Here is a 26,790-nt window from a genome sequence, read left to right as displayed (position 1 = left end):
GTTCAACACCAGGACAAAAACATTTTTACCCAGGTGACGACAATCGATGACACGAAACTGATGTTACTTTCTCTGCAGATGGAACTGAAATTTAGGAGATGGTTACGTGCAATAAATCTAGCAACACTGTCGCAACAAAACAGACATTTACAGCTCTTTTTATTGCTGCAGATATTTCAATTGCCTCACAACAACAAAAATATTAAAGAATATGATTTCTTCAATAATCATACACAGTATAGACATAACGAGGTCACTACAACATACGCATAAAAAGGGAAGCACAACATGTCATAAGAAATTACCTTTACGTCTCACTTTATTTGCTGTAGCTTACAAATCGAGTTTGCTATTAACGTTCTCTTATTACTTACGTGATATTCTTATAATAAAGTAAATATGTACACTTATCCTAACAAGCTAGATATAAAAGTTAACTGACTGGAAAGCAAGAAAACTAAAAGTGAGGTTTAGAAGAAGGCTTAGTTATACTTCACTTTTGGGATCACATGATAACAGAGGCTAAATGGAACAGCGCAAGGGGCTTTCGATAGGGCGTGGTTGAAGGACGTCGAAGCAGTCTGTGACCGAATATGTTTTGTCTGTTACTCGTAGTTTCCATATGTCTGAATGAAATTATTTTACTAGCGTTAACAATATTCGATGTTTCTAGTAGATCGTGCTTGTTAAAAATGTACCGTGTTACGCAGTGATATCAACCTATGGTTTGTTGCAATAATGGATAAGAAATTCCACGGTCATACAATTTCGACATCATCCACTGACGAATTTCCAATCGTGCGGTAGAAGCTGTACACCACCAATAGGTAGTATATATTGAGAGCTGAAAAAGAAATACAAAGTACATTATAAAATACTATCGTTAAAATGAAAGTTTGGTGATAGTCTTCAAGTTCTATCACCTGTAAAAGCAATTAATTTCTTCCCTTCACTATTTACCAAAACATCTTTTTGTATCATGACCAATAAAGATGTTGTTTGATACTGTCTCTTTCAAAAAGTACCAAGTATAAAAAGTGTGGTAAGTAAATACAGAAGCAATATTATAGGAAATATTACCTCATCCCAGAAACATTTAAATTCAAACAACTGAGATTTTGGATTTATACACAACATAACTCTCCACAATAAAAGTTTCTAGGTGCATCTGAAATTTATCTGAATCAGCTAACATCCAAATTGAGAAAGGAGGTGGACGAACCTTTAGTGCTGAGGACGTAAGACAGTGATTCCCGGTCTTTGTGTGACCATTACCCCTGAGTGAAATCTGATATCAGCAAGTACCCCACCCGTCTCTCTCAGTCATCAACATCAGCGATTAATTACCCTTTGGAAAGAAAACGGATTTTCTTTGAATACTTTTATTTTCAAAATGACGAAAGATGAATTATGTTTTGTTTTTGTAGGCGTTTTATTAAACCATGAGTTAATGGATCAATGACACAATTGGTAGTGATTATTTGTAGCAATTCTCAATGCATTGCGGGTGATTTCTAACAGCTTATTTCCAGAAATTCTCAATGCTTTGCGGGTGATACCCGTAACTCCTTCTCAGAAAATACTGTCCATATTGAGGGAAGACAAAACATACTTGAAACTTCCTGACAGATTAAAACTGTGGGCCGGACCGAGACTCGAACTCGGGACGTTTGCCTTTCGCGGGCAAGTGCTCCACCATATTTTTTTTTTTTTTAAATCTCATTTTGTTCGTGACGGACGTCCCCTGACGCCCGTTGAAGTTCGTTATTGATCCATTCACCCAGTCTTTTCTTTTTTTTTTTTTTTAATTACAGAGGGCAGCTAACCCTCTGACCGAACACGCTGAGCTACCGTGCAGGCTCACAGCTTTAATTCCGCCAGTACCTCGTCTCCTACCTTCCAAACCCGAGTCACGTCTCGGTGCGACACACAGTTTTAATCTGCCAGGAAGTTTCATATCGGCGCACACTCCGCTGCAGGGTGGAAATTTCATTCGGGGGACAAAACATACATCATTTCTCTCTCTGGTGACAATTGCTCCTACCCATACTGTGCTCTCCCATTTAAAATCAACAAAATTAAAATAGATGCTACACTTACTGTCTATAAATCACTTGATTACCGGACTCCTTATTACTAAACTGGCAGAAATTGAAACACGTCACGCTGCCAATACTTTGTGTCTGATGACTGTTACTACTACTACTACTACTACTACTAATAATAATAATAATAATAATAATAATAACAAATAATAAATAATAATAATAATAATAATAATACATAACAATACTGTGTATTCTATACAGCAATATAGTACCCAATGCGTAGTTACTGTCAAGTTGAACTGCCAGCTATTTCAGTTATCGTCGTGAAGTGAATAGCAACGTGATTTCTGGACTACTGCGAGAATTTTCATGAGATATTTAAGCATATATGATGTATATGTCTCAGGTTTGCTTTAATACATGCGTAGTCCGAAGTACAAAGTATGCTTGTAACAGGTGAACAATGTGAGCAATCTAATGTTCATATAATCGCTAACAAGCTTAAATTCCACCAAATTACTCCCATGTTAATGTTAGCATTTGAAAACAAAACGAATTATTGGCAATTTACGTAATCAATATTGCTTACAGTTCTGACAAAATAGTGTTAATAGTAATGATCTTTAAAAAATTAGTTTAGTGACGGAAATACAATTAAAACACTTTGTTTTTACCTCTCAGATAATTTAACTACCCCTCAGGGGTCAATACTACCAGTTTGGGAAGCACTAGTGTAAAATAACACTCTGCACACTAGTCTAGGCAGCAAACAAAGTTTTTCTCTCCGAAAGATTACTACTAAATATTCATTTCTGGGATGGTATGTCTAGAGCACAAGACTATATCAGGTATCCAACATTATGTTAGGATTTTAATGAGAGAAACACGTAACTAACTCAATGACACAACATACATTATTTGCTCCAGTTACTTTTATGGTCGATTCCAACCAATTCATTATGTACCACGTACGAAAATCAGCATGCATCTCTGATAGTCAAAGCCCGAGATCATAAACCGTACGTCTGTAGAGGATCTCCGTCACAATAGTCGTTACGATAAAATCTTGAGACGTTAAACGTGAATATTATGGAAAGCAGCAAAAGGTTGGTCTTATAATAAATGAAGCCGTGATGGTGTGCGGTTAAACTTGGCAAGGACAGTACGGGCATATTGAAGTAGCGGTATTTTTGGTTGGAAATCTGATCTCGAACGGAACAGGATTAATCGTAAATTGCTGCAGTATCCGCAGATTCATGACTAGATTATTGCGGAAGTGTCGAAAAGTAAGGTCCAGGTACACCGATGGGAGTTACTTCGCAACACATATTCTTTATCGGTCAGTCGAATTCCTGCCACGGTATGGTGAAGAATAGAAGGACGGAATGCTGATTAAGCGGTAGCATCATGTAAAGAGGAATGTTCTCTCCCATCGTCATGCAGTTGCTACAGAACTACGCAACTTTCACTTCGTAATATCTTTCACACACGCCATGCCCACCGAAGACGTTGCAGAGACGGAGCATTTACCTTTGGCGCTTTACATCTGTGACGAGTTACCTTGTAACTCTGAACTGATCTGAAAATATCCACGCACTGCCGAATCTGCTTATCACAAAGAAAATACTTTGCTGTTGATGGAATATAAATTGCTTTCACTTCATAAGAACAGGATTTTTATTTTGTTTCAGATAATAGTCCGATCATGGACGGAGAGTCTAAGACCAAAATATAGATGAAAAGTGAAAATAATTTACAGGCAACTTTACTTTCTTCATTTCGAATAATAATACCGCTGTTGAACATTAGCAGATCAGCTGTAGTACTGAAGTACACTGCACAACACAATTACAGGATCACTTTTTCGAAATCCAGTAATTGGCTCCCATTTCGACACAGAAGTTTGAAATTTGGCTCAAAGGTGCCTGCAATCTTCCTCTATAGCGGTGCGAAAATATGGCCCCTGCGACGTGACTCTCGGGTTCGACGACGCATCAGACAACAAGGTGTCGTCACATACGAAAAAAAGACCGCAGTTCAAAAGCTCATATGAGCCGTAAGATGGGTTAATGATGTCACATTGGCACCAAATTTCACCACAATTCTGCCCAATGCCAACGTGGACGCGTGACGCAATGATAAGGTCGTCACAGCCCCTCTTACCCACATTTTCTTTGAAGTCTTTGCGACGAAAGTCATAACCACGACACCTAGCACTGAAACAGTGCAGTTTTCATATGGGTGTCCGTGAAAAATATTTCAGACACATCGCCGCTCAGAATCAATAGGAAAATTTCTTAGAGATCAGCCCTTCTGTAAGGATATTGTGGGGCTGCATCCCCATTGGACGTGATCGCACCCACTTGGTGTGTAGCGCGACTGCAGTTTTTGCTCTCGTGTACAGGTTGGAACCACTACGGATCGTTCAAAACCGTCCGATGAAATTTTAACGTGATCCGAAGTAGGAAATGGTGCTCCTGTTTTCCGCACTGTTAGGGCGTGATCAAGTGAGAGTGCAACATTAACATGTGTATAAATAAAACGGAAAAGGGTCCCTCTAAGACCATCCCGGTTCGACGACATCCTCTGTGCCACCCACGCAACTTTGTTGAGCACGTCAGAAATGTACATTTAGAAATATCGGCACCGAATCAGCATGGCGACTGCTCTTGACCCTGAGGGCAGGTGAACCGCACCAAGGGGTTGTCGAAGGTTTTGCCTAACCCTCAGGCATTAGAGTAGCTGTCAAGCTGATTTAATGTCGAAATTTCTAAACGTACATTCCCAACATGCTCAAAAAAGGTGAATAGGGCCACCGAGGGTGTTGCTCAACTGGGGGCTCATAGAGGAACCCTTTGTCGTTTCGTTCACGCACATGATAACGTTGAACTCCCACGTGATAGCGCCATAGGAGGCCGGAAAATGGGAGGGCTGATAAAGTATAACTGCCCTTTGATGCTTTGGATAACGTCCACATGTTTTGAACGGTCCCTGTAATCCAACCTGTGCAGGATAGTAAAAATTGCGGTCACGCTGCACTCCGAGAGGGTGTGATCACATTCAATGGGGATGCAGCCCCACAATGTCCTAAGAGAAGGGATGAAATGCCCGAGGGTGTCAGCAGTGGCGAAGGACACCAATAACATCTTCCCGTTGCTCATCGCATTGTGAACTGTCGTTTTCGACCGCGAAATGTGTGGGAATCAACGCCCCAAGGAAGGGGCAGTTTCATTGTGGCACTTTATGCCATCCCCTGAGGCCTTTTCGTATCGACTCGAAGCGGCGATTGTCTCAAATGTTTTCCTCGGCCACTCATAAGAAAACCGCGTGATTTCAAAAAAAATGTTCAAATGTGTGTGAAATCTTATGGGACTTAACTGCTAAGGTCATCAGTCCCTAAGCTTACACACTACTTAACCTAAATTATCCTAAGGACAAACACACACACCCATGCCAGAGGGAGGACTCGAACCTCCGCCGGGACCATGATTTCAACGTTTGGTGTCGTTGTTCTGAACTCCATCGCAGAGACGTCAAAAGAGGGGGTGGAACGTGGGGAAGAGCGGCTGTGATGACTTTATCGTCGTTGTTTTGGGTAGAATTATGTTGAAATCTGGTGCCAGTATGACATCAATAAACGACCGTACAGCGCACATGAACTTTCCAGCAGTGGCCTATTTTTCGCCTTTGTCGACATCTTCCGTTCGAAGCGTTGCCAAGCTCGAGGGTGACGTCGCAGAGCGCTATAGTTTTTCACTATTTCAAAGGAATCTTGTAGGCACCATTAGGCCAAATTACAAGCTCACGTGCTGTAATGGAAGACAATTATGTGGTTTCGAAATAGTGGTTCTTTAATTTTGTTGTGCAAAGTAGAAGTAGAATAGGTGACGTGAAGAAAGACGAAGCTATAAATTAATAAATTGCAAAAAGAAATATCCAGGACACAGAAATCATTATAATGAGAGTGGTAGTTGGCAGACGTGGCTCGTGATCAATAAATCTGCAAATCAGCAAAACGAACAAATTATTTGCCCCATTGTTGGTTTGGCGGTGTGGAAATCCATCGCACATCAATGTAAATCACCCACTCAGCTGATCACTAAACATGCCCGTACTGACCAGGGTGGCCAAGCGGTAAAGACACTGGATATCATTCGGATGGATAGTGAGTCAAATCTGCGTCTGGCCATCCAAGTTTCCATAGTTTCACTGGAGCAATTAATTAATAGTTTAGAATAATATGTGGAAGAATTTTATTATTTATATCAATGGATGGTGACATGGCGATGGTCATAAGTCAATAAGAAAACGCCTTACGATCTAATGAGCTACATTTGCTAGTTCTGCATCTCAGAGACATGTCTCCGAGAAGTTCTCTTGCTCATGCACTGTTTATTATGTGTAGGTACCATTGTGTTTCGGTCGTTTCGAGGGACTAGCCTTTGTCGTTTGAACATTTGTTCCTTCGGACGGGACGTCAGCTTTTGCCATTTCGAAGTGAAGATGATTTGGAGTGAAATTAGCAGACTTTACAGACACATCTGCTGCGGAATATTACATGCCGTGTTGAGTTTATTTCTGATCCTATGTAGGCTGACATTCTTGTAGGAGACCGTCCGTCAAGTTATTGCGTAAATGGTAGAAGGTAAATTGTTCCGATTTCATGATATTACTGCTGTTTCCGAATTTCATTGCATAGTTTTAAGACAGTGTATGAATTTTCAGTCTTTTTCCCCTTGTATCGAGGGATTGCATGTATATTCATGGTCGTGCATTTTTCTTAGGGATTACTATCCTCTACAGAGAGACAGTGTCTTAAACAGCATTCACCACTTCTGTTTACAGTGTTAATTCCTTAACACTATGGACGATCAGTTCTTCCAGCAGACATTGAAAGTGCTTTACAATAAAATGTGCTTCAAGTGAATAATGTATTAGATATTTATCAACTGTCTGTAGCTGCAAATAAAACAAAAGTAATAGAAAAGGAAAGGAAAAATGTAAGAAGCACAATACCAGTCCTAAACAATAAGATAACTGAAAAGGTAAATTCGTTTAAATATATCGGAATCGATACAAAAATAACCTAGATATGGTATAAAATATACTGAAATATAACGCTAGAAATCGTTGTTTAATGAGCTACCTTGGTAGAACTATAAAGAATGACATAACACTAACATGGCACAAAGGGTGGCTAGGTCTGCTCTTGTGTTTGTTTGTGAGAAATTGATTTAAAGAAAAGGAGAGAACAAAGAATTGGAGGAGCTGAGTTACGTTTTCTGGGGTCACTTCGCGGACATTATAAAACAGAGCGCTAAGTAAAGACATAAGACAGCAATGAGACATGAAAACGACACTGGTAAAGGATACTGGGCGCTACCCAAAAACGCTATGGCCACATCGAACGGATACCACCTGAGCATCTGCCATGGCAAGCATTATATTTTAAGGAAATTGGAAGACGGGATATACAGTGTGATTATAATTAAAATTAAACTTTCAAGACGATTAGAAATAATACCACTTGTCAGAATGACGTCAAATTGCAACGGAATATTATCGGAGAAGGGGAAAAACGTATGGTAGAAGGAAAGAAGTGTAAAAATTGATCAATAGATGGCGCTATATGTGTCAGAATAGTAAATGAAAACACCTGTCATGTGCATGGACCATTGAAATTGGTAAAACACGCCTGATACACGGCTTTTGCTGCCTCTATCGCTGTATCCCTCCCTCTCTCTACCTCCACACCCTCCATATCTTTCATCAGGGCTATTTCCAGCACCTCCCCCTCCCAGATGTTGAACTTCTCTGTAACATCTACGCTTCCTTCCAACTATAACCTGGCCTTGTCCTCCCCCCCCCCCCCGCCCCAGGGCTCCTTTCTCCTCCCCCCTCCTTTCCCCAGAGCAGATTTTCCTCCTTCCCTCCCTCAGTCCCTGCACCCCCTCCTCCGCTGTTTTCCTTTCCTGTCTCTTCCCTCCCCGGCACTCCTTCACACGCCTCCACCTCATCCCCTTCCTCTCCCCTCCTCTTCTCCTCCTTTTCCCTTCTCCCTTGTCCCCTCCCCCAGCAGATCCTCGCAGGTTTTTATTCATCATCAGTGTGCTGCATTAGTGTTGCGTTGTGTTTTGGTGCCGTTATACTGCGTCATCTAGTGATGTGATTCTAATTGTGTGCTCGGCCTGTTTATCGTCTATGATTGTTCCATGTTACACCATCCGTCACATGGATGTTTCAATCGCCCTGCGACTTTTTATGCTCCTGCCCTACTTTGCCTGGTGCATTTTAATTCAGTGTGTATTTTTTGTGTAAAATACTTTTTTAGATTTTTACCTCCATTTTACAGTCACCACTTTGCATGCTTTCTTTTCTTATGTTTCAGACTTTATTGTTTCTATATTCCGCCAGGGTTCTCCTCTTTATGTTGTTTTAAATGTCTTCCTGTCTGCTTATGACTCTTGGCTGAAGAGATATATAAGGTGAGAATGTGCATCTCACGGGAGGCATGCGCAAGATAGTCCCTGCAGTCGCACTATCCTCTGTGCCCTCTGTGGCTCAGATGGACAGAGCGTCTGCCATGTAAGCAGGTGATCCCGGGTTCGAGTCCCAGTCAGGGCGCAGATTTTTCACCTGTCCCCATTTATATATATCAACCCCTGTCAGCAGCTGAACGTATTACCATAATTCTAATTTCTTTCTAGACAGCTGCAGGTCATCATATCCTTACAAGTATATTCGTCATGACTGTCTCAATGCAGGACTCGCTCTGCTTGTAAAGCTGTATTATGAAAATAATGACTGTGCACACTTCACTCTGCAGAAGTTCCGGACACTGAAGGGTTTGAAAAAAGGCGTTGGTCTGATGACTGCTGGGGGTCTGGAGAAAGTGATTCGGAAATTCGAAAAGATGGGTTCTTTTGGTGTGCAGCCTGGTGGAGGGAGGAGACGAATTGATTCGACGTCAGTGGAAGCAGTGGCCATAGTAATGCAGGAGGAGACGAGTGGTGGTGTGCAGAGGTGTAGTGCATGGAGAATTACCCGTAGATTGGACATACCCATGAGCATGGTGCGTAAAATCCTACGAAACATGCTTCTTTGTTATCCATTCAAAATAACCCATGTGCACAAGTTTCTTTCTGTTGACCTGCCAGCAAGAGAGACCTTTGCTTTAGAATTTCGCATGGAAGTGGACAATAATTGGCTGTGGAAGATTTTGTGGAAAGACAAAGCCCACTTCCATCTGACAGGGCAAGTCAATACACAGAATTGTCGAATATGGGCCTTCATTCTCGTAATGCGAGAGGAGTTCCTGGCAAATTTCAAGTCTGTGTGCTTTCATTTCAGGAGTCAGCATCCAGGGCACCTGTCGTGCACAGATCTTCTGATAGCCAAGCAAAGCAATAATGTGACCGACATGTTTTTGTGAAATGCTGATTGTGCTTGCAATTTCTCTCTGAGTGATACGACGATCGTCCTTAATCAATGTGTCAACATTTTGCTTTTGAAACTCGGTGGTTGCTGTCACAGGAAGTCCAGCTCTTTGTGAGGTCAGATGTTCCCACCTCAACATCTCTAAACTTACTCGCCCAACGACTCGTCCAACAACTCCAAGTTTCTTAAATCGCATTGACCGACAGTCTGGTCCAGGTTCCATACTTTACAATGTAACAACACAACTGTTCAGTGCTAAGGCTTTGCGCCAACTGGAGCTATAGGGAAGAGACTACGGAACAAGCCAGTACCTGCCGCATACCAATGCTGCCAACTGCTGAAGAGTTAGAAAGGTGGAAGCATCACTTTTCAGTGAACCCTCGTATAATCACCCTGTAGATGAAGGCCAATTAAGTTTTTCTTTTTCTGTATTGAATTTCTATCCCCCCCCCCAATCGGGCTGGCAGCAGCTTAATATGCCACTATGCAGCCTAGCCAATGAATTTTTTTTTCCTTTATTGTACTTTTATTCCTCATATGAGGTGGGCCAGCAGTGGCCTACATACGCCGCTCTTCAGCCAAATGGTACAACATTAGATACAATAGAAGACAATGGAAAAAATATGTAGGGAAAAACATGATGACAAAACGTAACATGATAGAAATGAAGTCGTTCGACTGTGAGCATGGTACACACAAATGAGTTCAACAGTTAAAACAAAAGTAGACAATCAGTTGGAGACACAAACATAGGACACCGAAAAACACTGTTTATTGTTGGCGCACTGAACCACTGTGGCGACGATCATTGGCGAAGGAGGACACCAACACACCAATGAAGTGGAGAGGGGGGCTGCCACTGAGTGGTGGGCAAAGGCAGGGGGAAGGAGGGGGTGGGAAGATGCAAGTGGGAGAAAGAAGGGAGTGGGGAGGGGAGAGGGTAGGGGTTGGAAGCCTGGGGAGGAGAAGGGGAGGAAGAGGGAGACAAAGGAGAGGAGGGGGGAGAAAGGAAGGTGGGGAGGAGAGAGGGAGGCCAGGTGGAAATTAGGGGGGGGGGAAGAGGGAGGGAGGGTTAGAGCTGGTAGGAGGCCAATGAAGATATGGTGACAATATTTCTGTTACATTCCTTTGATTTCAAAACTGGCATACACTCACCACTCCTTGGACAGGAAACAGGAGGAGGAAAAAGAAGAGGAGGAGGATATTTACTGATTTTGTGCTGTGTCACTTATCTTCCTCCTGTCGCAGTTTATATTTGGCGCCATTATGTTTCTACCACAGTTCCTCTGTATTCCACGGACGGTTGATTAAACCTAGGTGAGCGAGTGACGGTGCGGTGGCGGTAGGGGCGTCAAAGGTGACAGCAAGTAGAAGTGCAAGGCAGGCCTGGAGCTCCTTTCTTGACTGCCAGTGTTTGCAGTCCCAGAGACAAGGCATAGTTGTGCTGCCGACAGCGAGCGTATCGGTTGGCTTTAAGCTCTGCGAAAATGTTGAAATGCGTCCGTAGTGGTTTAGTTCGAAGTTGCTGTTCATCGTTTTGATTATTAGTTGGATTCAGTCAAGATACTGGAGAGAGTAGCAAAGATCTGTGGTTAGGCTCGGCAGATCGATCCCGTTGTCTTTCTTCAACGTTGCCAGTCGTGTTTGGTTAAGTGGTGAATAGGGTCATTGTAAGGTTTATTTCTATTTTAAAAAGACAATGCCGATAGACCACGCCCACCATAAGAAGCTGTGTGGTGTTGCAATGGCAGCTGAATACGAGAGTGTTGGTTCCTTAGCTTCTTGACATTGTTCTCTATAGTATTAAAGAGCCGGTACCGACTGCGAATTGTTAGCGTTATTCTTGAACTGTGTGCGATGTGTTTATTTCTTTGTCCTGTTTTGTGGTGCGGCCGTTGTGAGTTATTGCAAGGACTGACTCCGACAACAGCTGTGCTTTATTATCTTCTTATTGCTAAGGAGAACTACGAAAGCATGTCTACCGTAGAAAAGTGATGGAAACGATGGTTCCAAGGTACCTGCCACCATTCTAGAGATGGTTTGTTTGATGCTCCTTGTCTTGTCGTGTGTGAGGAAGTCGTTGTGAAATGTAAGAATTGCTTCGGCTGGCAACGTTGGCGGCAAAAATCTCATTAATCGCAAGGGTTGGCGATTCTGGATCATCGGTATCTGGTTGTTGCTATTGATGTAACCCAAAATGGGGAGGTACTGGTGGTCTGTCACGTTGTCGCGTGGCTGGTACGTTGTGTTTTTAAAAAACTGAAACTTGGACTGTGGAATGTTGAGACGGCTGTGTGATGTGTTGTGTGGTCACAACGTCCTGTCAGTGCAGGGTGTTGTATTGTTCCTTTGAATTTGCTCTAAAGTTTTTGTTTTAAAGTGTATACACGTATGTCACCCTTTGGGGTGGTTCTAGTGGTTGTATTGCGAGGCATTTTTTTTTTTTAAGTACTGCGCTTCGCTTCTGTAGAATAGTAAATGCAGTGATACCTGAAAAAGCCAGCCAGTGTGGCCGAGCGGTTCTAGGCGCTACAGTCTGGATCCGCGTGACCGCTACGGTCGCAGGTTCGAATCCTGCACTGCATCGGGCATGGATGAGTGTGATGTCCTTAGGTTAGTTAGGTTTAAGTAATTCTAAGTTCTAGGGGACTGATGACCTCAGATGTTAAGTCACATAGTGCTAGAGCCATTTGAACTATCTTTTTTGATACCTGAAAAATAGCTCCTCCACCATCCACCGGAGAGATCACCAGACTCCAGTACTCTGGATCATTAAGGATCTGCTGATGCCAGCCGGTGTGGCCGAGCGGTTCTAGGCGCTTCAGTCTGGAACCGCGCGACCGCTACAGTCGTAGTTTCGAATCCTGCCTCTGGCATGAATGTGTGTGATGTCCTTAGGTTAGTTAGGTTTAAGTAGTTCTAAGTTCTAGGGGACTGATGACCTCAGATGTTAAGTCACATAGTGCTAGAGCCATTTGAACTATCTTTTTTGATACCTGAAAAATAGCTCCTCCACCATCCACCAGAGAGATCACCAGACTCCAGTACTCTGGATCATTAAGGATCTGCTGATGCCAGGCGGTGTGGCCGAGCGGCTCTAGGCGCTTCAGTCTGGAACCGCGCGACCGCTACAGTCGCAGTTTCGAATCCTGCCTCTGGCATGAATGTGTGTGATGTCCTTAGGTTAGTTAGGTTTAAGTAGTTCTAAGTTCTTGTGGACTGATGACCTCAGATGTTAAGTCCCGTAGTGCTCAGAGCCATTTTGATCTGCAGATTATTACTTTTTTGTTGACTGTATTTTGATGTAATATCTGTCTGTCCCAATGAACCCATTTATTTTAGCTATTTCAACATTTACTTTCATTTCATCTAGCAGTTCCTTAAATTTCTCTGCCTTGAAGTGTGGGGTAATTCTGTACTGAAGCCCTTTGTATGGTAAGCATCACTGTTAACTACAATTGTAGAAAGATTAAATACCGTGTCACCCATTTTTCATCAGCCCATTAATCCTGTTTTCCGGGACTTTGTGCAATATTGAAATCTTCTTCCTGTATTTTATTTGGTTCTTTTCGATTTCTCTTCCTATTCTATTGCGAATTTCTACTGATATAGTTTATTCCGCCGTTTTAAGCGTGACGCAAAAGCAAGAAGATTAGTTTGTAATTTCTGAGACCATTACTGTGACATGTCAATTGCGACAAACCTACTGGATTTTGTTGCAGTTTTTTATTTTTTACATTTTTTTTTATCTCTTTCCATTCTGTCTCTTCTTTTCATTAGTTGTGATGTTGGCTGCTTATCATTTGAAACTGGCCAATCTCAGTATTAACATCTGCAATTAAAACATTTCAATAAAACATTAATGCTATATTTCTGTCTCTGTGCATCCTCTCTTTCCTAATGTTTATCCGTTGCCCGGGGTCTCTTTTTGTCATAATTTGGCAAATTTGTTTTATTTTAAATTTGTAGCCAAGTACCCTTACTCTCGATACAGTCGTCATTTAACCTAAGGGGGAAGTGAGTTTTATGCACCAATATGTAGTGAATCGCAAAAACTTGGTTCTGTGTATTTTAACTGTTTGTGTATTCTATTTTTGAGGTGGAGAGGGGGTACCACCCCAGCATTGGCATAAACGAGAGTGGAAAACTGGCAAGAAATTAGACTCCGGCTAGCTGGTGCACCGAACCATCAGTGATTTATATGCTGCACATATCCGATGCAGGTCTGGAACACTTCCCAGTCTTCAGGCCAGCACACTGCGCTTCCCATTTTACGGCGCCGAGCGTTTTTTGCACAATTGATGCCGACTCCAAGGTTATGAATCGGCTTAATGAAGGACTCTCAAAATAAAGGTGACGGGAAACATTGCAGACAGGTATTCACCTGAGATCAAAGATCAAGTAGGTCCTTGTTTCCTTGTGGGTGTGGTGGTGGAGGGGGGGGGGGGGGGGTTGGATTACCGGGTAGCAGGAATCGGGCTCAGTTACAGGTGAAAGAGAGCAACATCAACAGTGCGTCACAGTTTGAGATCGAGATTACAGCTCGGACCATTTCAATAAGAATGGCTCTGCCGTTTTAAAACTGCATGCAAAACAAAATCGTCAACGCGGCTATGCCCCCAAACAGTTCCACACATGCTTTCTTAATCTCAATCATTACGAAAATTCTGAAACTAAGACAACTATCTCTTTGAGAAATACGCAGAGGTAAGCTGCATTAACAATAAAAACGCATTATTACGAAATCATGGCCGTCGATGTGTGATCAGAAATTTTAAATTCATATTACCTTCGATGTACTGAGACGAGTTTACATATCCGCGCACCACTCGATTACCGTGGTTTTGTAAAGCCAAATTAAGAATTATGTGACTGAATAGAGAATTGGAAAGGATTAAAATGTATATGACATTGGCACCCACCTACATTTGTGAAACCGCTGCACAGTATGATGATGGCTAGGTTGACATTATTGTCCCAGAAGTATATTTCCACAGTCAAGGGACAAAGGGCCATTCCCAGTACTGTTACTACGGCTGTGAAAATCGTCCATGCCAGCAAAGGACCCTTGGATTCCTGAAACAGCATTTGAGCATACAGCGTGAGCTTCGAGTTCTCCTTAAATTTTTAAAGATGCTGAAAGCATTAATTTTTAAATAGTCATACCTTACAGAAGCATTTCTACTAACAAGAATTTTACCACTAAATTTGTAAAAGCACCGCGTAAACTGTCTTGAAACAACGTTAGGTTCATACTATCTTTTAAAAAGCTGGGTATCTTTGTAGACACCTGATTAAGGCCGTTCTAGAGATATACCAGACAAACACAACTCAGAAGTGTCTTTTTCTGCTGGTTCGGATTAAATTTTTCAAATTAAATTTCTAACAACGTCCCACCGAATACCAAAGGATTAAAAGGTTCAAATGGCTCTGAGCACTATGCGACTTAACTTCTGAGGTCATCAGTCCCCTAAAACTTAGAGCTACTTAAACCTAACTAACCTAAGGACACTACGCACTTCCATGCCCGAGGCAGGATTCGAACCTGCGACCGTAGCGGTAGCTCGGTTCCAGGCTGTAGCGCCTAGAACCGCTCGGCCACCACGGCCGGCAAAGGATTGAAAGAATTCGTAACATCCACTTCGCTTGTCAGTCAATGCAAATACATATGATAATCATGATAATACACTGCTGGCCATTAAAATTGCTACACCACGAAGATAACGTGCTACAGACGCGAAATTTAACCGACAGGAAGAAGATGCTGTGATAGGCAAATGATTAGCTTTTCAGAGCATTCACACAAGGTTGGCACCGGTGGCGACACCTACAACGTGCTGACATGAGGAAAGTTTCCAACCGATTTCTCATACAATAACAGCAGCTGACCGGCGTTTCCTGGTGAAACGTTGTTGTGATGCCTCGTGTAAGGAGGAGAAATGCGTACCATCACATTTCCGACTTTGATAAAGGTCGGATTGCAGCCTATCGCGATTGCGGTTTATCGTATCGCGACATTGCTGCTCGCGTTGGTGGCGATCCAAAGACTGTTAGCAGAATATGGAATCGGTGGGTTCAGGAGGGTAATACGGAACGCTGTGCTGGATCCCAACGGCCTCGTATCACTAGCAGTCTAGATGACAGACAACTTATCCGTATGGCTGTAACAGTTCGTGCTGCCACGTCTTGATCCCTGAGCCAACAGATGGGGACGTTTGCAAGACAAAAAACATCTGCACGAACAGTTCGACGACGTTTGCAGTGGCATGGACTATCAGCTCGGAGACCATGGTTGCGGTTACCCTTGACGCTGCGTCACAGACAGGGGCGCTTGCGATGGTGCACTCAACGACAAACCTGGGTGCACGAATGGCAAAACGTCATTTTTTCGGATGAATCCAGGTTCTGTTTATAGCATCATGATGGTCGCATCTGTGTTTGGCGACATCACGGTGAACGCACATTGGAAGCGTGTATTTTTCATCGACACACTGGCGTATCACCCGGCGTGATGGTATGGTTTGCCATTGGTTACACGCATCGGTCACCTCTTGTTCACACTGACGGCACTTTGAACAGTGGACGTTACATTTCAGATGTGTTACGACCCGTGGCTCTACCCTTCATTCGATCCCTGCGAAACCCTACATTTCAGCAAGATAATGCACGACTGCATGTTGCAGATCCTGTACGGGCCTTTCTGGATACAGAAAATGTTCGACTGCTGCCCTGGTCAGCACATTCTCCAGATCTCTCACCAATTGAAAACGTCTGATCAATGGTGGCCGAGCAACTGGCTCGTCACAATACGCCAGTCACTACTCTTGATGAACTGTGGTATCGTGTTGAAGCTGCATGGGCAGCTGTACCTGTACACGCCATCCAAGCTCTGTTTGACTCAACGCCCAGGCGTATCAAGGTCGTTATTACCGACAGAGGTGGTTGTTGTGGGTACTGATTTCAGAGGATGTATGCACCCATATTACGTAAAAATGTAATCACATGTCAGTTCTAGTATAATATCTGTGTCCAATGAATGCCCGTTTATCATCTGCATTTCTTCTTGTTGTAGTAATTTTAATGGCCAGTAGTGTAAAATCGTTCAAACATGTTGAATTCCTAAGAGACAAAACTGCTGAGGTCATCGGTCCCTAGAACTAGACACTATTTAAAGTAACTTAAGCTAACAAGTACAACAACACAAACACACACACACTCACACCAATGCCCGAGGGAGTACTCAAACCTCCGGCGGGAGGAGCCGCACAATCCATGACATAGCGCTTTAAACCGCACGGCCACTCCGCGCAGAAATTATGATAACAAATCCCTTAAATGCAGATCTATACTGCCAAATAAATATTGCTCCTTATAACACTCAAAAATCAAGACTTATCATAGGATTTGTCGGCAAAGCGTTCGACTATGTAAAATCCTGTGAGATCTTCGAAATTCTGAGAAAAACTGGAACAAGCTATAGGGAATGACGGGTAGTACGCATATGTACAAGAACCAAGAGGAGTCTGGAGTATAATACGAAAGGAAGACCAAAAACGAAGCAATCTGATTAAAAAGCTTGTAAGACGGGAATGCAGTTTCTCGTTCTTACTGTTAAAGCTATGCATCGAAGAAGCAGTGGCGGAAAGTAAGATTCTGGAGTGGGATTATAATTCAGAGTGAAACAACATCAGTTATAAGATTATCTCAGGACCTTACTACCCTCAGGCAAAGCGGAGGAGAATTACAGGAACTGTTTAATAAAATGAACAGTGTAACAAGTACAGAATTTGGACTGAGAGTAAACCGAAAAAAGACAAAAGTAATCAGGAATAGGAGAAATGACGTTAATACCGAACTTATTGACCACGAATACTGCTATCCTGGAAGGAAAGTGACACATGACGGACTGAGCATGGACGACATGAAAACAGATTAGTACAATCACAGAGGGCATTCCTAGTCAAAAGAAGTTTACTAGTATTAAACAGAGGCATTAATTTGAAGTAGAAATTTGTGAGAATGTACGTTTGGAGCAGATTTTTGCATGGTATTAAATACTGATTGTGGAAAAACCGGAAAAGAAGGGAGCCGAAACTTTTGAGATGTGATGACACAGAACAACGTTCATATTAGGTGGACTGATAACATCTTGAATGAACAGGGGAGGTCTGCAGAATCGGCGAAGAACAAATGGAGAATATTGAAAAGTAAGAGGGTCTGGGTGATGGGATACGTGTTACACATCAAGAAGTGACTTGCATTGTACTACAGCAGTGGTTCCCAAGCTGGATGGAATTACCCCTGCCGCGCGGGATTAGCCGAGCGGTCTGAGGCGCTGCAGTCATGAACTGTGCGGCTGGTCCCGGCGGAGGTTCGAGTCCTCCCTCGGGTATGGGTGTATGTGTGTGTGTGTGTGTGTGTGTGTGTGTGTGTGGGTGTGTGTGTGTTTGTCCTTAGGATAATTTAGGTTAAGTAGTATGTAAGCTTAGGGACTGGTGACCTAAGCAGTTAAGTCCCATAAGATTTCACGCACATTTGAACATTTTGGAATTACCCCCTGAGAGATTAAATTGATTTCTCTGCGTGGGGAGGGGGGAGTGCGAGGGGGGAGGAGATTAAAACCGAATCGTTCAATTGTGTTTCGCTCACAAAACTAACTTTATTTTGAAAAGTAGTACGATAAACCAGTCCAAGATGCAAATTTTCACCTTTTATTCACTCGATGATTAGTTATCTGTATGCACTATACGAGGGGCGTTTGAAAAGTCCGTGCAAAGTCCGAAAGACGGCACCACCGGCGCATATCGAGGTCGTGTTTAGTTGGTAGCATCTTTGGAAAGAACGCGCACCAAGTTTCAACCATATTGGTCTATTTCTTTGTGCTTGGCATTCGTGTGGATCAAGGACGTCGAGTGATTGTCAAAAAATGGACTAAAAAGAATTTTGTGTGGTGATTAAACGTTATTTAAGGAAAGGAAAAACGCCTCAGCAGACTAAAGAGAAGCTTGATAAACATTACGGTGACTCTGCACCTTCGATTAGAACAGTTTATAAGTATTTCAAAATTTTCGGAGTGGCCATATGGGCACAAGTGATGCTGAACGTTCTGGACGCCCTGTGGAGGTTATGACTCCAGAAATCATTGGTAAAATCCATGATATGGTGATGAATGACACAAGAGTTAAGGTGCGTGAGATTGCTAGTGCTGTGGGCATCTCGAATGAATGGGTGCATAATATTTTGCATAAACATTTGGACATGACAAAGCTACACGCAAGATGGGTTCCGCGATTGCTTACGCTTTACCAAAACCTGAATCGTGTTAAGTGTTGCAAGGATGGTTTGCAGCTGTTCAGGAAGAATCCACACAACTTTAAGTGTCGTTTCGTCACGGTGGATGAAACATGGATACATTACTATACTCCTGAGACCAAAGAACAATCTAAACAATGGGTTACCAAGGTAGAACCTGCACCAAAAAAGGCGAAGATCATTCCTTCGGTCGGAAAGGTTATGGCGACTGTCTCTCGAGATTCGCAAGGAATAATCCTCATCGACTGTCTGGAAAAGAGTAACACTATTACAGGTACATATTATTCATCGTTATTGGACCATTTGAAAACCGAGCTGCAAGAAAAACGCCGGCTATTGGACCGCAAAAAAGTTCTTTTCCGTCACGACAGTGCACCAGCACATACCTCAGCAGTTGTGGGCGCAAAATTAATGGAAACAGGATTCCAACTCGTTTCACATGCCCCCTGTTCTCCAGACTTCGTTCCCTCGGACTACTATTTGTTCCCCAATTTGAAGAAATGGCTGGCGGGACAAAGATTTTATTCAAACGAGGAGGTGATTGCAGCAACTGATAGCTATTTTGCAGACTTGGGCAATTCTTATTATTCGGAAGGGATCAACAAATTAGAACAGCGATGGACGAAGTGTATGAGTCTGAAAGGAGACTATGTCTAAAAATAAAAAGGTTTACCCCAAACACGTAAGTAGCTTTTATTTTTGCACGGACTTTTCAAACACCCCTCGTAAATGTTCGTTGCACGCTTTTGACACCTTCAGAAATGCCATTTTCGACTTTGTTATGATGATTTGAAAATGAGTCTTGGCCCGAAACTAGTCATCGAATGCATAAAAAGTAGGAATTTGCAACTTACTGGTTGTTAGTTCTACTGAGTAACAGAAGTTGCTGACCCAAGCTATTCCGGCGTACTGTAAATTCGTAAATATTTCGAAAAGGTTTTTGCTGTTATCACTATTTGTTAGTACTGTAACACTAATTACATAAGTACGAATAATTGCATTTTTTCAAATACTAGCATCTCACCTGACACAATGTGGTGGAGGATACGACCAAAGAAAGGAGGTCACAGAGTCCACCCAAGACACACAGACTTCATACCATGCATCTGTGATAGTAAAACAGAGAGATATATATCGTATCTCACCAAAATGCCTTCTACGAGTTGTAGGCAGTTCTTGCGTAGTCATCGTACGCAATGAAGGTGTATCAGAAACCACACAAAAATGTCACAAACAAGTACAGAACCAGTTGAGCTAGAAACACAGAACTCTTAGATAATAAGGTTGAAAACCAGGTGAAAGATATGAACTGTAGGAGTGCAGACTTCCCTGGCCAGTATCAGTCTTAAAAAAAAAAAAAAAAAAAAAAAAAAAAAAAAAAAAAAAAAAAAAAAAATGAAAGCATTAGCCCGGGTTATTCTGTAAAAGTGAACACCAATGTAACATCGAAAGCCAATCATAACGCCAACAAAATTTCATTTTGTAAGCACTTACTGAGTACAACAGAGTGTCATTTATCCGAATACTGACCAAATGAAACAATAATTAACCGAAAGACTTCCAGTCCGAAAGTTGAAATTTGCGTGTGTGCCACGTAAAAGCCCTGCTGTCGCTGGGTGGGCCAGTTCAGCGGTTTCGTCCTCCTTGCCAACTGTCATTGTCGCAGTTCTGTTTTCACGTCAGAAAATCATGCTGTTCTTGCACCGGTCGCAATGAATAGTCAATGTAGACACCTTGTTCTTAGTGTTTCCGGTACACTAGAAATAATGGGCCAGTTGAAAAAAAGGTGCTAGTGGTTAAGCTTAGCTCTTCCATATCGCGTTACCAGAGCAACAATATTTGACATTAGGGAGGACAAGAATGGTATTGCAAAATTTGTGTGTGCACTTTTCAGTGAACATGGAAGCCTGCCAGCAAAAATTTTGGATACGACAGAAAACCGAGATCTAGACGCTGCACATAGCGTATGAGTATAACAGTGCACCTTGAAAAGCTACCAGACAGAAAATTCGTATCAGAACTGGCTGAAACTGCCTCGGATGAGATGCTGATGGACTAATCATTTTAGTACTGACGGACGGTGAGTCAATTTTCACTGCAAGGACAACGACTGTGCTGAAGAAGGACCATCCAGTGAGAAATACTTCACTACCTCGAAACGAATATTAGCCGGCCGTTGTGGCCGAGCGGTTCTAGACGCTTGTCTGGAGCCGCGCGACCGCTACGGTCGCAGGCTCGATTCCTGTCTCGGGCATGGATGTGTGTGATGTCCTTAGGTTCGTTAAGTTTAAGTAGTTCTAAGTTCTAGGGGACTGATGACCTCAGACGTCAAGCAACATAATGCTCAGTGCCATTTGAACCATTCGAAACGAATATGAAATTGTTATAAGAGGAAGAATATGATGTTTTACAATTCTCTATAAATTCTTTACGATTTTTAGCGGAAAGTCTGAACTTTAAAGCAAGTATTTTGGACTTATTTTCCTAAAATGAAGACCTATTTTAATAGCTACTTTGACTTCCCAGAATAGGTAAGGTAATCAGTTTTCTGTATTACGACGTATTTGTGAGATGCGTGATGCAAAATATGTATGTGCAGTTTTGCTTCTAAATCTGTGTGTCTTTGTTTTACATTCCTATGAACACTTCTTCACTAACTATTATCCGAAAAGTAGGATATCCAAATAACCGGCGTCTACTGTTGTTGTGGATAATCGATACTCTGCTGTACAACTTGGTGCTCCCCATAGCCAGAATCTGCCTCCGACATCCACTGTGTCCGATACAGCAAGACTTTCCGCACTAGCAAGGCTAATTTGCTTTTTTAATTCCACCAGCACGCTGTCAATTCACAAATCGTTCACTTTCATGAGTACCACTATGCCTGAACCAGCAGGCGATGGCATAATCAGGAGTCGATCTAGAACTGGTGTACTGTTTTTCCCTTAACAACACATGCCACCGTGAGGCCAGGAGAACTCTCGGGCGGCCTCTGTGACATCTACGCCTACTTCCGACACAATTCATATTTTTCATTAACTGCGCAGTGCGGTGATATTTGTAAAATGTTTTATAATTATGGTTCGCAATTGTAATGTTCAGTTCGCTTGTGTAACATTCTTAAAAAAAAAAAAAAAAAAATAAAAAAAAAAAAAACAGTTTCTTGTCATTGGCTGAAGTCTCAGCAATTAAGATGCTGATATGAAAATGTAGTTGAGGAAAAGTGTGTCATGAGAGAAGTACTGAAAGTGGGTGATCACCGTTCCAGTAACGCGAAACTGCTTACCGTACAGACGCCCACTATCAGGATACAGTTGATCAGCAGTGTGAGCAGGCCCAGGCACAGGGTGATGTACGACATCAACTGCACGTCTGCAACAGAACAAACGTACACGCTGGCGACTCACCAAGTAATTCCAATTGCTGGTCACGTGTCACATCCAATCCTCACCCAGGGAATCTCGTGCTTGAAATGTATATTTTCTTTTTTCTGGAATGAAGGCGACATTTTTGCACTTTGGCCGCGTGTTCATTAAGACCTCTTCTTCATTACAGAACTTGTTTCGGCTTAAGAAGCCATTTTCTGGTGTTAACACATACCTAGGTGTCACATGAATGAAAATATTGCAGCAACGAATACACACGACGTGCTACCGTGTTTAATAGTTTACAAACTACACTCATGCTCGTAAATTAAGGATAATTGCAGAATGTGGTGCCTCACAACGTGGCACTACACAAAACTGGCGCTAATAGAATGGGCACATAGGGAACACACACGACACTAAGTCCACAGTATTGGTGTTAAGTTGAAAAAACCGTCCCTAAACACATTTGCTACAAAACGCCACTGTTTCCTGCGCATGTACCCAGACGTCAATATGGGATATGATCAACATGCACATTTACACAGGCCGTACAACGGGTTACATACTCTGGATCAGCAGCTGCTGGGGTATAGCCTCCCATTCTTGCACCAGTGACTGTCGGAGCTCCTGAAGTGTCATAGGGGTTTGAAGACGTGCAGCGATACGTCGACCGAGAGCATCCCAGACGTGCTCGATGGGGTTTAGGTCTGGAGAACAGGCAGGCCACTCCATTCGCCTGATATCTTTTGTTTCAAGGTACTCCTCCACGATGGCAGCTCGGTGGAGCCCTGCGTTATCATTCTTCAAGAGGAAGATGGGACCCGCTGCACCCCTGAAAAGGCGGATATACTGGTGCAAAATGACGTCCCGATACACCTCTTCTGTTATACTTCCTCTGTCAAAGACACGCAGGGGTGTACGTGCACCAATCATAATATCACCCCACACCATCAAACCACGACCTCCATACAGGTCCCTTTCAAGGACATTAAGGGGTTGGTGCCTGATTCCTGGTTCACGCCAGATGAAAAAACCCGGCGAGAATCACTGTTCAGACCATACCTGGACTCGTCTGTGAACATAACGTGGGACCACTGTTCCAATAACCATGTACTGTGTTCTTGACACCAGGTTTTAAGGGCTCTCCAGTGACCAGGGGTCAGTGGAATGCACATTGAAGGTCTGCGGACGAATAAACCATGTCTGTTCAGTCGTCTGTAGACTATGTGGAGACAACTGTTCCAATGGCTGCAGTGAGGCCCCGAGCAAAACTACCTGCAGTACTCTGTGGCCGTCTGAGGGCACTGTGGTGAGATATCGGTCTTCTTGTGGTGGTGTACACTGTGGACGTCCCGTACTGTAGCGCCTGGACACATTTCCTATCTGCTGGAATCGTTGCCATAATCTTGAGATCACACTTTGTGGCACACGGAGGGCCCGTGCTACGACCTGCTGTGTTTTACCAGCCTTCAGTCGCCCCAGTATTCTACCCCTCGTAACGTCATCAATATGTGTTCTTTGAGCCATTTTCAACACACAGACACCATTAGCACGTCCGAAAACGTCTGCACACTTATTCGCTGCACCGTACTCTAACATGTACCAACACACCTCTGCGTATGTGGGCTGCTGCCAACGCCACCGTGCGAAGACCGCAGGTCATACCCTGAAGTGATTTAAACCCGAAAACCGCCCACCAGAGCGTTGTTTCACAATGTATCAGCATTATCCTTAATTTATGAGTGTACATTGTTGGTAAAGAGTATGCTGAATATACAATGCCGGAACCAAAAAATTAATACACTTGGAAAGACGATGTCGATTTTCATGGATGTCGACATATGCCACTTTAGGGGTAGTAGATGTACTGATAATGGTTTCAAAGTCGTCCGTGAACAGATAGTGGAGTGGCATAGTAACCAGAGCGCCATCTGTGTCTACCCTTTAATAGGGAATACACACAGCCGGAAGGCTCAGTGTGGTACAAACGTGTGAAGCAAGCAGGCAGCCATGCCAGGGAGACTTATTCGTGCTTCCTACAGCCATGTGATCGAGTTTGAAATAGGTCAAATTGTGGCCTTTGGGGTGGCGGGGTGCTCCTTTCGGAGCACTGCCACACAAGTTCTACATGCTGCGTCAGTGATAAAAATTTTAGTATCAGTGGTCACGTAAACATTTCCACACTCTCAGATGAGATTCTGAACATCAATGCTACATATGCGTCTACCAAAATCGTCATCTTGAAAGGGGAGCACTGGCATGTTGCATAGGTACCACAGCACAGATAAGAGGGCATGTGAGCCCAAATGTGTCAACACGAACTGCTGCAAGCTGCTCATTAGCTGTGGGACTACGGGCACGCACACCTCTAGCCCATCTTTCATTCACGCCACTGCATCGACTTACACCCCTCGACGGGTGCCATTTGATGATCACTTGGAAGATGGAATGCCGCGCCGTGGTCTTCAGCGATGGAAGCGGGTTGTGCCATAATGAGAGTGATAGTAGTTTGCGCGTACGACGTAGACCTGGTGAGCGCTGCCCCCAGAGAGCCCATTCGTCCAAGACACACCCCTCCCATCCCACGCCTCATGGTCTGGGTTGAGATAAGCTACAGCTCTCGTTCACCTTTGGTGTTTTTTGAGGGTACGCTGACCAGCACTCGGTACGTGCAGAATGTTGTTAGACCCGTTCTTTTGTCCAACTAACAATAGGAAGGTGATGTGTTATTCTAACAGGATAATGCTCGTCCATACACTCTCCGTGATACTCAACGTGTTCTGCAAGATGTGCAGCAAATTTCCTGGAAGGCATGATCTCCCGACTTCTCTCAAATCGAGCGCTTGTGGTGTGTGATGGAAAAAGAAGTGACCCGTGCGACTTGTCAACAGCTCTTACCGAACTACGTGAACGGATCGAACACGAGTGGCATAACGTATCCCAGGACAGTATTCGCCGTCTGCACGATCGACTGGATGCCAGAGTCTGCGCCTGCATTGGGGCCCGTGGAGGCTACAACACGTACTAATATGGGTGTTTCAGCATGGGTCGATATCTGATACCTCAGAACCTCTTGAGCTGATGATCTATAAATGTAATCATTTGTTGTACTCCATAAGCATTGTTGCAACAATAAATCTTGAGTGAACTGAAAACCTCTAAAAGTGTGTACGATTTTTTTTCTAGCAGTGTATATTCTCACAATATGCTACAATTCGTAACTGTTTACAAACAAAACGATTTGTAGACCATTAATAACGCTAGCACATCGTTCTCCCCCTATGAACCATGGCCCTTGCCGTCGGTGGGGAGGCTTGCGTGCCTCAACGATACAGATAGCCGTACCGTAGGTGAAACCACAACGGAGGGGTATCTGTTGAGAGGCCAGACAAACGTGTGGTTCCTGAAGAGGGGCAGCAGCCTTTTCAGTATTTGCAGGGGCAACAGTCTGGATGATTGACTGATCTGGCCTTGTAACGCTAACCAAAACGGCCTTGCTGCTGTGGTACTGCGAACGGCTGAAAGCAAGGGGAAACTAAAGCCGTAATTTTTCCCGAGGGCACGCAGCTTTACTGTATGATTAAATGATGATGACATCCTCTTGGGTAAAATATTCCGGAGGTAAAATAGTCCCCCATTCGGATCTCCGCGAGGGGACTACTCAAGAGGACGTCGTTATCAGGAAAAAGAAAACTGGCGTTCTACGGATCGGAGCGTGGAATGTCAGATCCCTTAATCGGGCAGGTAGGTTAGAAAATTTAAAAAGGGGAATGGATAGGTTAAAGTTAGATATAGTGGCAATTGGTGAAGTTCGGTGGCAGGAGGAGCAAGACTTCTGGTCAGGTGAATACAGGGTTATAAATACAAAATCAAATAGAAGTAATGCAGGAGTAGGTTTAATAATGAATAAAAAAATAGGAGTGCGGGTAAGCTACTACAAACAGCATAGTGAACGCATTATTGTGGCCAAGATAGACACGAAACCCACGCCTCCTACAGTAGTACAAGTTTATATGCCAACTAGCTCTGCGGATGATGAAAAAATTGATGAAATGTATGATGAGATAAAAGAAATTATTCAGGTAGTGAAGGGAGACGAAAATTTAATAGTCATGGGTGCCTGGAATTCGACAGTAGGAAAAGGAAGAGAAGGAAACGTAGTAGGTGAATATGGATTAGGGCTAAGAAATGAAAGAGGAAGACGCCTGGTAGAATTTTGCACAGAGCAGAACACTTGTTCAGGAATCATGAAAGAAGGTTGTATACATGGAAGAACCCTGGAGATACTAAAAGGTATCAGATAGATTATATAATGGTAAGACAGAGGTTTGGGAACCATATTTTAAATTGTAAGACATTTCCAGGGGCAGATGTGGACTCTGACCACAATCTATTGGTTATGAACTGTAGATTAAAACTGAAGAAACTGCAAAAAGGTGGGAATTTAAGGAGATGGGACCTGGATAAACTGAAAGAACCAGAGGTTGTAGAGAGTTCCAGGAAGAGCGTAAGGGAACAATTGACAGGAATGGGGGAAACAAATACAGTAGAAGAAGAATGGGTAGCTTTGAGGTATGAGATAGTGAAGACAGCAGACGATCAAGTAGGTAAAAAGACGAGGGCTA

General features: G+C 43.1%; 1 protein-coding gene across 1 annotated transcript in view; it reads right to left on the bottom strand.

The window, feature by feature from the left end:
- Positions 1-209: 209 nt before the first annotated feature.
- The window catches only part of LOC124798739, an 84,731-nt gene continuing 58,150 nt past the window's right edge, over positions 210-26,790 (bottom strand). The window contains exons 5-7 of the mRNA XM_047262270.1: positions 22,084-22,169; positions 14,412-14,561; positions 210-844 (exon numbers count right to left, since the gene is read on the bottom strand). Coding sequence (XP_047118226.1) covers positions 716-844; positions 14,412-14,561; positions 22,084-22,169 — 365 coding nt within the window. The 3' untranslated portion in view covers positions 210-715. The remainder of the gene's footprint in view (positions 845-14,411; positions 14,562-22,083; positions 22,170-26,790) is intronic.

This window comes from Schistocerca piceifrons, chromosome 1 (assembly GCF_021461385.2).
Source record: "Schistocerca piceifrons isolate TAMUIC-IGC-003096 chromosome 1, iqSchPice1.1, whole genome shotgun sequence".
NCBI lineage: Eukaryota > Metazoa > Arthropoda > Insecta > Orthoptera > Acrididae > Schistocerca > Schistocerca piceifrons.
The sequence above is the reverse complement of the archived record's forward strand: the minus strand, read 5'-3'. Positions and strand labels throughout refer to the sequence as shown.